The sequence below is a fragment of the Phalacrocorax aristotelis genome, chromosome 4, assembly GCF_949628215.1.
Source record: "Phalacrocorax aristotelis chromosome 4, bGulAri2.1, whole genome shotgun sequence".
Lineage (NCBI taxonomy): Eukaryota > Metazoa > Chordata > Aves > Suliformes > Phalacrocoracidae > Phalacrocorax > Phalacrocorax aristotelis.
Genome location: NC_134279.1, coordinates 65,515,132 through 65,528,342, shown reverse-complemented (window position 1 = coordinate 65,528,342; position 13,211 = coordinate 65,515,132). Strand labels below are relative to the sequence as shown.

The window sequence follows — 13,211 nt, the reverse complement described above, 5'->3', positions numbered from 1 at the left end:
AAAGTGGGGAATCCATCTTTTAGATCATGTTGCAGAATAGCTCATATTTGTCCATTAGCTGTAGACCTAATGTCTTCATCAAATCACATTTTCAAAGAGCTGCATGGATCGCATTATATTCTCATCCTGTAAAAGAAGACAACAAAAAAACAAAAATCATACACCATTACAAATGTAGCTGGCAAACATCTATAGGGAAATCGGGTAGAACTAACTGTATTTTAGTTAGTGACAACGTTCTTTTTCAGGGTATTTGGAGAACTTGTTAGCAGAAAAAAGGCTGCTTACAGATCTGTGGTTAAAGAGATTTTTGTATGTATTAATTAAACCAAAACTGTTTGGTCAAGAATGCAATAGCATGTAAGAAAATTAAGTCTGCAGTATTTCAGAAGTTATACTTTTATATCCAGTATAACAAAATACATATAGAAAATAAATACTCAAGGAATAATTGTTGTAGCTGAAGTGTGAATCTGTACATGAAATTCCTAATCCTGTGTCGTATACAGGAGTCTTTCTGCAATTCTAGGGCATCCTATTGCATAGCTAGGGCTGTCTCTAAAATAAAATAGATTTAAGTGCGCATCTTTATATGAACCAAAGAATCAGTTAACTCTGCAAATACCACTGCAACACTCCGATGCCTTAGGTCAGATTTTTTTGTGTGTTCAGCAAAAGATGTTGACTGCTTGATACTAATTCTGCTTTCTGATCACTCTGCCTTAGGTAGGTAACAAAACCTTCAGCTTCCAAGTTCTGCATGATGCTTGCTGATGCATCATTCTACTCCAATTTTTTATCAGTAAATAACTCAGCACATCAGTGAGGGAAAAATAATTTTTGTAACATTTACCTTTCAGTGTACAGAAGAAAAAGCTTACTTGTAGTAGCCCATATTTGATGGCACTTCTGGATCAACAGTTGGTTGCACAATACACTATAAGAGTATATTACGTGCTCATTTAGCATTTGCTGTTCTCCACTGTAATGATCCTCTTTTTTAATTTGAATGCATACCGTTTAGTACTTTCTTGAGAAATATTCTAGTGAAAGAGACAACTGAATTTGATAGAATATTTCAGAAAGCTTCATGAAAGAGGCATAAAAGAACCAACCTCTTGGAAAGATTATCTCGTAGTATTCTCCGCTACTGACAGGTATGTAGGCCTTCTGTACATTAATGGTCCAGTAAGACATGATCAGTATCAATTTCCAGTTAAATTATTCACTCTTCAGTCTAGTGGGTTATTTGCTTTGTAGACAGTGACAAGTCTGAATGATTTTCTTAATTTGTTAAGAAACATGCAAAGTGGGGTTTTCATCTTTGATTCCATCTGTCATCTCAAGTGATGTTGCTGTAAGACATGATCTGCGCACTATTTTGTGCTGATAAACTGACTCATGAAAGCAATGATATGTAATTTAAATAAAAAACCTGTTATGTAACTTAATGCTTAAAAAGTTTCTATAGGAAGTTTAATTTCCAGTAATTTAATATAGTAAATTAACTTTTTCCCACTGCATCCTTTTGAAACACCAATGTAACATTGAAGATCACTGACTAATGTAAGGTTAAGTTTGGAATCATTTGTCATTTAATTGTTTACATATGCGTTTGTATACACATTGGCAACTGAGCTCAGCAAATGTGCACAGCAAACACCACCTTCTTAATTTAGAAACAGTGTTTTGACACTTTCTACCAATTTTCGAAGATATGTATCATCACTAATGAAACTAGTAGTTTTCTAAAATCAGCTCCATATTTCTGAACTTTGCTATTTCTATACAGAAGACTTCCAAATGTCCCTCCTTTATTAATCAAATGGGAAGAAGCTTCACAAGAAAATACAGGCAGATGCTTGCAGTAGAATTATTTGACAAGCCTATAGTTCTTCTTTGCCGCTCTTTTTCAGTACATTTTTTCTAAACAGTTTTTTATAATAGATTTGTTTAATGATTCCTGACTCAAGACATTAGGAGGTGTTAGTGTGTATGAAGCACAAAACACAGATGAATGAGCTTTGCCAGATCTGACCTAACTTCAAGCCAACTTTGCATTTTTCCTGCTGGAGTTTGAGACGGCTACTGTGTTTTCAAGCTACCCCAGACCCACCAGCATTGAGTGTGTAATGGCTTACTTCTGCAGAAAATATCTACCCCAGAAGCCTTTTTAGCATTATTAGAAGGAGCTTTAAGTCATTCACACTGACATTCACCTATGCACACCGTAGTCCTTTGCCTCCATTCTTCATGGTGCTGCTGTAGATATGAAGCAATGCTTGAGTCAGATCATTTTCCACCAGCACCAAGCAGTGGAAAGAGGCAGGTGAGGCCCGTTTCCCAAGAGCTCGCGCTGCTATTTGGTACCTTATACAAAGCAGGACAGCAGCTGCGTTCTGGGACTCAGTCCAGCATACTTAGGGCAGGCTAGTCCATGTCTCCTGTGGGAGCAGGGAGACTCCTGGAGTCGGGATGGCAGACTGACATTCAAGCACGTGGGTATGTGGGGTAGGGAGGGCAGGCAATCAGGACATACACATTCCCTGTCCAAGATAGAGGGAGGTTGAGGGGAAGCACCTTTGCTGTCCTCACTTAATCATGGGAAAAGATAGGTCCTTATGCCCAGTGACCAGAGAAGACCACACTCAAAGCCTCAATGCTGTGTAATTCCCTACATAACTCCTTAACACTTGGTGAACGGACAGGCCAGTCTTTGTGTTGGGACTGTGAATTGAGTCTTGAACTTACTGTATGCCTCAGGCTGTGCAGTGCTCCTGCATTGAGAGTTGTGCCGAACCAGTACTCAGCACAAGGAGGCAATTTTAAAAAAGGCTCACGTGTGTAGAATGAGTGTTTAAGACCACACCAGAGGCTCTTGATGCTACAAAAAAAAATTTTAAAAAATCCCAGGAACATATGCCAGGAACCTGAAGTGGTGCCTCTGTATTCAAATATACTTTGTGTTCCTTCTTTCTCTTAAAGTAAGCATGCCACGCTTTCCTTAGTTATGACAAAACACTGGTAAAAGGGATGTACTTCTAAGACCCACTAATTTGTCTTCAGACTCAGAGGAATGGCAATTCTCAGAGGCTGGCAACTCTTGCCCGAGAGATCATTCAAAGAAAAGGCTCCTGCAATCTTTCCCTGGCAGAACAGGCTTCTAGTCTGTTTTAAGATGCAGACTGGAGGGGGTCTGAGCTTTGGCGTTTGGTTGAGGGTTTTTTGTAGTGCTTGTCTCTTGGCACCATTTTGACTGTAGTCTCACAGCTTGAGCTGGAACCTAGGGGCTAGCTAACATATCCTCTGTATACCTTTAGCATATTTTCAGGTGCACCATATGCTGGCTGCCATATTCACTGATAGGCATTCCCATTCCAAGGGCTGAGGTACAGTCATTTGTTATGCAAACTGGCAAGGAAGCTTTTGAGCAGCTGTGCTCTAACATTGGCCTTAATGCCAAAGGAAGGCTTGTAGATGAGGGAGTCACCACAGCTGTCGAAGTCTAGAGAGCAGCAGGTGTGCTGTGCCCCTGTCTTGAATGTCCTGACCCTGGTGAACCAAAGGTAATAGTAGAACTAGCAGTGGTCTAGAGAGAGGGCCAAGGGTGATTAAAGGTATGGACTGGTTTCACTAGGAGAAAAATTTAATGAATGAGTTCTTTACAGCTTGGAAAAGAGATACTGAATGAAGAACAACAACGATAACCACTGTTTTTCGATAACACAAGAACATACAGAAAGCATTAAAATATTGTATGGCACGTCTAAAACACAGGCAGATTTACTACAGGAAGCATCACAGATCATTTCATTTTGCTTTTGGCATTATGCTCGTGAAAGATGAGACTCCTTGCTCCTGGAGTGATGTGACTCACTGCATGACAAGGAAAGAAAGGAACCTGAACCTTACCTTTTTAGATCAGTCTTGTACCCATTAGGATATTAAAAAAAGTTTTTCCTGCAGCTGTGTCTTTAAAGGAAGGGGACACTACTGTCCTTTGTGAAAAATGTAATCCTGAAAAGGCTGAAGCCATGTTAACTCCTGAACCAAGTTTCTTGAAGGACTTGGATTGAATCCTAACTCCAAATCTCACTTCCGAAACCAAATCTTGATGTAAACATGAATTACACACTTCACAGCTCAGAGGTCTTAATAGAAGAACAGATCATAGTAGGTAGAGAGACCAAAAATGAGGCAGCGAGCTGTTTTTTGATACAAAAAGTATTGTCACCTTCAAAGTTAAAAGCAGGTGAAGGTGAGGTAAGTGGCAAGACGAGAACGGTGTCTATATCACATAGCAGTTTAGGCAGCGTCTCTCTCACATGTATTCTGAGTACTCAGAAGAGGTAAATAGGAAATTTTCTAACAGAACTGAGAAGCTGTGAATCACATTGGAAAAGGAGAGCAGGCAATTCCTTACCGAATGTACTAATTTTCTTTGTAAACGAATCACTCAGCCCATCATCATAATGACTGTCATATCCAGATTGATCTTTCTTTTAATTTCCAGAACTCTGCAAACCTTAGCTGGGAAATAAATCTCGTCTCTGTTCCTGATGATCACTCAGCTTTAGTAGAGCAAATACGTTTCATTTGTATTGAACACGACTGACAAGCTGGAACTATGGTCAATGTGATAGAGCACTGTCAACAGATAAGACACTATCCGATACCCATTGCTAAGGATATAGAGAAGAGCCACAGTTAGAATAGCTGTTGTCTTTCTTTCACGCCCTAAAATCATTGGATTAAAATCAGAGAATCACTTACTAGATAGCTGTGCTCATGAGAGGTGAGAGCAATGCCAAAGAATAGCTACAAACACATATAAAAATTTACCAATTCTAGAGCATCCTTGCTGTTTGCTGTCCAGCTTTCCCTGTTCCAAATGGTTATAAATCTGTCACTCACTAACTGCATTTATCTTGCTAGCCCTGCCCTCTCCTGCCTCTTGTCTACTACTCTTCTTGGTATAGGAGATAGGGCTGGACAAGGCTGAGATATCACCAGAATGCTACTATGAGTCTGTATACTTCTCATGGTAACAAATAGTGTTGATTTTATTTGCCATATCATTTTGCATAATGTAATCAAGCCCATCTTATCACTAAGTCTAATGCAAACCTTACAGGTCCTAACAACCTCTTATCATGCCAAAGACTCGTCATCATTATTTTGTACTATATGATGTTTCTTTTTCTTGCTTTTTTTTTAATTGACAACAGGAGTTCCTTAAATTTCTGAAAATACAACTTATCTTTTCCTGTATCAGCTCCTGGTCTGAGAGCAAGCCGGTTTCTGAAGGGCAGAGAAGTGAAAACAGGCTGCGATTCCTGCTGCAGAAGTTTATTTCATTCCTGACCCGAGAAGCAATGAGCTGCTTTCAGCATTTGAAGGAAATTAACAGCCACCTGAGTAGCATAAACACTTGCAACTGCTAATCACAATCACTTCTCACTCCCTTGCCTGGAGAAAACGCGCATGCTGTTAACTCCTGCCATCCAACACTTTGCAAGCTCCTTGCACTCTCACTTTTTAAGGCCTCCAGCAGGTCATGACTCACTCTTTGAGAAACACTCCTATAGATGATAAATTTTCAAGCAATATTATTATTATTATTGCTGTGACTATATGCCAATTGTAACAGGAATGTGTTCCCCAGCATGGGCAGAAGATAAGAATAAATATTTAGCTGTCTGAAGAAACTTTTTGCTGTCAAGTACAAACAAAGCACTGTTAGAGAGGGGATGCAGACACAGTTGTCTTATAAGCAATGGCCTCTTGTATATAACATCTCTACTACAAATTCAGATCACAAATTTATTTACATTTTTAGTGGGTTTGTGTAATGGTGTACACACATACCCTGTCTATCTTGGGAAAATATTGTCCCTGGTATTAGGATTACCATCCCTGTCACTCCAGAAATCTGCGTAGGACTAGGACAGCAGTATCCAACAGATAGAGGTTCCATACTTATCACTGGGTACTTACTTTCTGGCAGCTCTCGATGAATTCATCTATGGTAACTACTCCATCTTTGTTTTTGTCCATTTTCTGTTCAGAAAGAATAAGAATGTATGTTTACCCTCCTGAAATCCTGTGTAAAACAAGTCCTTTGGATTATTACCTTCAGCTACGTGTCAGCCTAGGAACAACCAGGCCAAAATGCTGTAAAGATGTAGAAAGTGAGATATACTAGAATAAGCTTAATGAGCTTATTGGTGAAAAAGCAAGGTGTAATGAGTAGATCTGAGCAACTTGTGATGGAACCACAGAGACGAAAAAGGATTACAAAATTGGTAAGATATGCAGACTGTTACAAAAATGAAAACCTTTCCATACCTGCTAACAGAGCAGTCTTTTTGGCTCCCTGTTACCCAACCCACCTGGAAAAATGTTTCCACGTGTTGTCTAGGTGCATCCTCTTTGAGAACAGGGTAGGTGCATTTCCCCATCATATCATATATTGCTTTCATGATATCAAGCATTTCCTGAAGAGAAAAAATATGTCTGTATAATGTAAGGTATGTTGTAGACGCTGCTTTGACTCAGACACATAAATGGTTTTTAGGACTTACATTTTAGAATAAAGTTTTGAGATTGTGCCTGTTATTTTATGACTGAACGGCTTCAAACTACTATGTTCCTATAAATTCTATCGTGCTAGTTCCATTTTCATAGATAAACTTGTTAAATAGGTGCAGATGTATGATTTTGATTTTAAATTGTTTAGAATACGTGCAAGTTCATGGATTGTGGGAAGAATGTCTTGAGGTCTTGTGAATAAAACTAAACAGGAAAAGAAGTTATGTAATAGCAAGTGGATGGTAAAAGCACATCAGCTTCTTACAGACAAGTTTTCCCTAGAGAAAACAGAAATACCCATGCACACACCTGCACATATGCAAAGACTCCTCCTTTTATATAAAAACCCTTGAATTTTATTAATAGAGTGCCGTGAGAAAACTGTAGGAATAATTATTTAAAAGTTATTTCCCAGTATGCTGAGCAATCATCCTATAGATCTCTTTTTTACAATAATCACAGTGTTTTTCTACAAGTGTAAAATTATAAGTGTAATATGTATATATAGTCACATAAAGACCCACTTTTGAAAAAACATACACTGTAATTTAATTATGTGTTTAAATCCTTGCAGAGTGAAAGATGTAAGAATCTTTTTATATAAATTCTGTTTCAAGTAAAAATGTTTAGAATATTTATAAAATGTGTAACAATTGTGGGCTACTTAATTCTTTTTCATCCAAATATCCTACTGAACTACTTTATTCTAGTGACTGTATGTGCCAATACATAGGCATAAGTTGAAGCCAAACATTTCTGTACCTGGAGGATTCTGACATTTTACAATTTCTGTGATTGATTTCCTTTCTTAATTTTTATATATACCTTTAAAATGAGAAAATTATTTTTTAGCATGTCTAGTTTCACAGTACGTTGTATGTTTATTTGTTAACATGTCTAATCTGAGAATGAAGCCATTCTTCTTTGGAAGCAGGGTTTACATCTGCATCCTTTAGTTTCAGTGATTAGTGTAAAAAGTAGACCTTACCTCTTTAGTTATATATCCATCCTTATTTATGTCATACAGATTGAAAGCCCAGTTCAGTTTCTCCTGTACTGTCCCTCGGAGTAAGATTGAGAGACCCATAACAAAATCCTAAATAGACAAAAGGTCTTGGTCAGTTTGGAATTGAGCAGTTTTTCACCAACACTCAGAAATCCAGAATCATGCATTCATCAGAAGCACAGAAGTCTGGAAAGATGTGTTGTTTCTTTTTTTTTACTTCATAGTAAGTGCTAAGGTTATTTAAATAAATAGCAATCTAGGCACTGTATGGTACACTCGTAATTATTAGTTAAATTGAGTAACTTTCTATAAAATAGGCTCTAATTTTCTGTTAGTGGATTTATCCTCTGAAACACCTCACATAAGCAGTCGCTGTTGAACTAGGGAAAAGCAATCCTCATGGTTTAATGGTCCAAAAAAAATCTTAAATGGGAGTTAGATTAATCTAACCACAGGAGACCAATCTTGGGAGAACTATCTGCTAAGGAACATTAAATTCTTGTTAAATCTATACCTTGTTGGGAGTGGAATTTGTGGTTCCCAGACCCCTTAGATCAATGTGCTCCAGTCAACATCTGAAACTGTGCAATAGTACACCTCAATACTTAAACCTTTTACTGGAAATATGATAGGGAATAATATTAATTATGTGTCCATGTGCTACCTTAACGGGTTTGTGACCTGCCAGTGCTCTATTACTGTAAGGCTGTTCCACAGAAATAAATCAGAAGACTTTTGAGGTTATTTATATATAGTATTTGGTTATAGATGCTTGTTTCATAATTAATACTCTTTTGACAGCACAGACCTGATTTACATTTAGTGAGCATCTTCCAGACTGGAGAAAATATCAACTAGGGTGTGTCATCACCTGTCTTCTGTATTTCTTAGCACGTTAACTTTTTTTAAAAAAATGTCTTTTTTTTCCTCTCTCCTCCACCTTTTTCTATTTGATAAGCTTGTGAACCCATAAATCTGAGACATCATCACCATAATAGGTTGAGCAGAATATGGCAATAGCTTATATTTAAATGTGCATTTCTACATCATTGCCAAAGACATACAGGAAGTCTCAGAGTAACATTAAAGCAGAGACTATAAAAGCCGAAACATTTCTTAGTGGCACCAGCAAAGTTTATACGTTTCCTTAAAACAGGAACAATGGAACAGACTGCACTGAGGTTAGAGATAAATTACAAATGTTCGATGTACCACATAGTCAGATAAGTCTACCCGATACAGTGTAGCATACACAGATATCATGGCCTCAGATGGCCTAGTAGGCACAGACAGCTCTTTTGTCAGCTTCAGTCTTTTTAACAATCGAAGTGGTATGCTCCGGTTTTCTCAGTCTGGCATAAATGTCTGTGTTACTGGTATATGTGCCCTTTGGGGTAAATGGGTACATGAATCTTGAAAGAGTTTTGTTCAACTTGTCTTGTCTACATTGCCATGATTAATTGAGGGTCACAGGGTTAAATCTCCAAGCAGCTCTTTAACAGTGTACTATTAAGTATTAAAATGCTCAAGAAATTCAGAACATATTTGATCACTTTGCAGCATTAGCAGCTGACCTTTTTAATTCAGTACTGTTTCTTTACATCTTTTTGGTACTGCTTTACATTCTTGATATAGCTTTTCCTGAAGTCCTTTGCAAATATCTCCAATAACTTTATTTTTTTAGACTATTATATTTCAGAACTCTGATTTTATTTTTAATTTGGCACCAGGAACATTTTTACATTTATTCTATCTAAACCATATCTATTTTTCTTTTTCTCTTTCTTCCTTTCTTTGATGCACAGCCATATATTAGCTGGCTTCCTGGCATCATTTATATCCCCATTTGCAAGGCTACCTTTCTATCATCAGTACTAAAAACAGTGCATCAAAAAACCTTGGCTTTATACTGTCATGTATAGGACTGAATGTCCTTATAAAAGCTGAGACAGGTCAAAACCTTATAGATGTGTGCTCTAAACTTTGTAAGAGTGGGTCATCTCCTTCCATATTGCATCGATATGTTTGGAAATCGTACATAGTTCAGTTCGAGTGCATTGCCTTTGTCTGAGTGTTGTGCCGGAGTCCATCTCAGGAACAATAGAAAGGATTTACCAGAGAAGGAAGTTGTGATGACTTGAATAAGGACCAGTTAGGATGGGATATCTTTTCTACGTACTTACTTTCATGCAATTTAAGAATATAGCAATAAAATCATATAGAAATAGAAAATCTGACTCAATGGACCTAGGCTAAATCCACAGGGTATTTTGGGCTAGATGCTCAAAGAGAAAAAGGCTCTGTATGGTGTGTGTTGGATCATTGTAGCTATGCTAGCTGTTAAGCTAGTAATCCAGTGCAGAATGCCATAGTAAAGCAACGGTACTTAGGGTAGCAGCTAAGCTCAGAAAGCATCTGTCTATATGCTTGTTAACCAACAACTCAGTGACACCTGAATCACACACACCATTTAGCATAGAGCATGATCCCAAGTCCCCATTACAGTATTAGTATATGCAGATGTGTTTTCCTTCCTGGTTTAGACATCTAATTCTGGAGAGAGGGGGATTCTACTTTCACAGCCTATTCATTTTTGAAGCAAGATTCACAGTACTGCTTGGACACTTACATCCCCTAAGGATGCCAACACTGTCCACTGAGAGGGACGGTCTGGCTCGGCTATGCACCTAAGGAGAGGTGCATCTGATCTAGGGTCCCAAAGGAGCCTAAAATTCTGGAGGAGGTCTGGACTGAGACACAACTCTAGGTCAAGTCTCTCTTCAGTCTGTGACAGCAAAGTTGGAAGCACAGTAGCCTGTGCTTTGGTACTTGCCTTACTCCTTCCCACAGCTCCTTATTTCCAACTTTCTAGCTTCCTGCTGAGCATGCTAGTACCTGTGAAGACCTCAGTTAAATGCCAGACTCTCCTGTACACAACTGATTCTGCAAGAAAGGGGGATGTCTCACTGAAGGGTTGCAAAATGGAGCATCATTGTACCTATATTGGAGATTCTGTGTGCTCAGCATCACAGCCTGCCCACGTGTCAGTTCTGCCCTAGGGCTGTGTAGAGCCTCTGGTTGTGATCTGGGATTAACTCGTATCTCTTAGCAAGATTGTTGATGACTTTCTGATTATTTTATCCCTCAATAAATATTTGGGGAGAACTAGTTCATTAATAAATTAATGAGCAAGCTTAATAGGTGCTGTCTCAAATCCATAGGAAAACTTAAAATTATTCCACCTGATCATGAGTTCCTTTATGCCTTGTTCAAGGCCATAAGAAGTCAGTAGGCAGGCATCTAAATCCATTTTTGGATTAAGCCCTTAGGATTTTGGAAAGGAATCAAGTGATGAATGTTAGTCACAGAAGTGGTGGAACTCTGCTGCACATGCAACAGAGGTCACCGAGGAGTAGCTGCTGTTACGAGGAAATATATTTCTTTGTAGCTGCTTTATACCAGCTGGTATTAAAATGCTGAAGAGATCACAACTGTCTGAGAAAAATTAGCTCATTTCCTACATGATATGAACAAGGCTTTTTGTACTGAACACAGAGAATCACATTGGATACATTCTTTAAACCGCTACCTTCATATTACTGCCTTGGAGACAATGACTGTTTATCACTGTTGTCCCTCATGTTAAAGCAAAACTACTTGGCATAACTAATGAAATAAGTTAGTCTCAAAATTGATACAGTCATGGGTCAAGGAGAGATAGGTTCAAGCAGGTAATTTGCTTCCATGAGTTTTTTTTTTATGCTGCATAAAATGCTTCAGCAGGAGAGCCTGACTCTTAGCAGAGAGTATACAGATCCAGGTATGACAAAACTCTAAGGACACAGCATCTCATCAAGCAGTCTCATCCAATGAAGGTGTATGTTTAAGTTGTGCTAAAGTCTAACACTTCACTGTTAACGGTTGAAAATTTGAGTAAAAAAGAGCAAAAAGCTAGAACAAATTCTTTCTTCTTCCCCACAACTCCACCTACCACTGCTTCATTAGAAAACAGAGAGTGCAACACTCAAAAAATGTCATTCTTACCTGCATTCTTTCAGTACCATTTCAGATTTTCATATCCTTTTTACATAGAAGACAGCCAAAAAGTGTTTTTCATCATAGGTCATTATATTAAATTGGATTTACTCCTACACTTTGATGTAGAAAGTAAACTGGGATGAATGATTATTTATTGTCTGAATTTGTAAATCACCCCCTTCTTCTCCATCTTTTGTGCTGTTTTTTTGCTAATGGAGATTAGAAAACTAGAGTATGGAGAGGTACAGAAAGAATATGGTGTACTTGCATCTAGGATGAAAAGGAGCAGGAAAAAATTTGCATTATTGTATTTTTCACATTTCACAATATCTACTTTCACATTTCACAGCTACTTTCACTTCATTAGAAAAAACCCTAAACATTTTTAACACAAGGAAGCTTTTAGAATTACTATCATACCGTTCATAAGTATGATTCTGCTGCACAGTACAAGGACACAGAAGTAAGAGTCATTCGACAGCAGTAGAATTATGCTGGATTCACAATTAGTGCAAATAATATCAAAGTGTGGATCGCTCTGTCTGAGTTGATATTGAACAAAAGTAAGCTGGAAATGTCTGTTTTGGCAATGAAAAAAACCACTGTTTCTTTTATTTTCCTGATTTATTTTATTCCAAAGCCACTTTTTTGTACAAAGACCTGCACTTTGAGATATTGAAATTCCTTAAAAAGGGCTTAGTATCTACCGCATCTCTTAAGGCTTTCTGTCTGAGATACAAATGTCAAGAAATTGTCCAGGAAAGATACAAAAGCTTATTTTATTCTCATTATTCTTAATGATTACAGCAGAAATACTTCTCAAATACGGATGTTAAAAATATTTTCTCTCATTGCCCCTGCTGTTGCTGATTTGACCAGAAGGAATCCTTGTAGAATTAGCCTACGTACAGAAGATGTGAATAAAACCTCCATTCCTGCTTCTAGTTTCATATGGATCCCATTGATATCAGCTGCCCGGAAAAAGTTAGATGGGGTTCATGGTTTTTTTAAATAAATGCAAATAAACCCCCACAAAATGATCTGGTTATAGTCCCAGTTGAGGTATAGATTTCTGACTGCAGTGCGCCTGCTTGGCGAGGCTTCTCCTTCCATATTATATCAATAATAAAGCAATGAAAATGCTTTCAAAAAATGTTTCTCTCTGACCTCACATCATTCACTCAAGTAAATGATGAAAACACGTATAGGACATTTAAACAAATTTAAAGTGGGTGATAAACACAATCCAGTCTCAAGTTGTAAGGATATCATTCTTCCATTAGAGACAAAATGAAACAAAGCAAAATATGACAAAGCAAAACATATCCTTTTGCAAATGAACTTTTTTTTTTTTAATTGTATACCTTAAAATAACAGCTGTATTGCAGTACTTTGTACACCTTGTTTTCATGTAAACTATTGCAGTGGGTTGCCCTTTTTACCATGTTATTGCATTGATGATGTCAGCCTTTGCAGGCGATGACGTCGGCCTTAACAGGGAAAGGCAGAATTTTGAAAACAGATTGGGCAGTTAAATGGAGGAAGGATGAATTTCACACTCTTGTGCTTTTAAATA

The 13,211-nt window shown here is 37.8% G+C and overlaps 1 protein-coding gene across 3 annotated transcripts in view; it reads right to left on the bottom strand.

Moving 5' to 3' along the window:
• Positions 1 to 8: 8 nt before the first annotated feature.
• KCNIP4 (potassium voltage-gated channel interacting protein 4) overlaps positions 9 to 13,211 on the bottom strand; it is a 354,595-nt gene continuing 341,392 nt past the window's right edge. For all 3 annotated transcript variants that reach the window (XM_075091760.1, XM_075091759.1, XM_075091758.1), the window contains exons 5-8: positions 7,580 to 7,687; positions 6,393 to 6,497; positions 5,998 to 6,060; positions 9 to 126 (exon numbers count right to left, since the gene is read on the bottom strand). In XM_075091760.1, the coding sequence (XP_074947861.1) occupies positions 79 to 126; positions 5,998 to 6,060; positions 6,393 to 6,497; positions 7,580 to 7,687 (324 nt within the window). In that variant the 3' untranslated portion in view covers positions 9 to 78. The remainder of the gene's footprint in view (positions 127 to 5,997; positions 6,061 to 6,392; positions 6,498 to 7,579; positions 7,688 to 13,211) is intronic.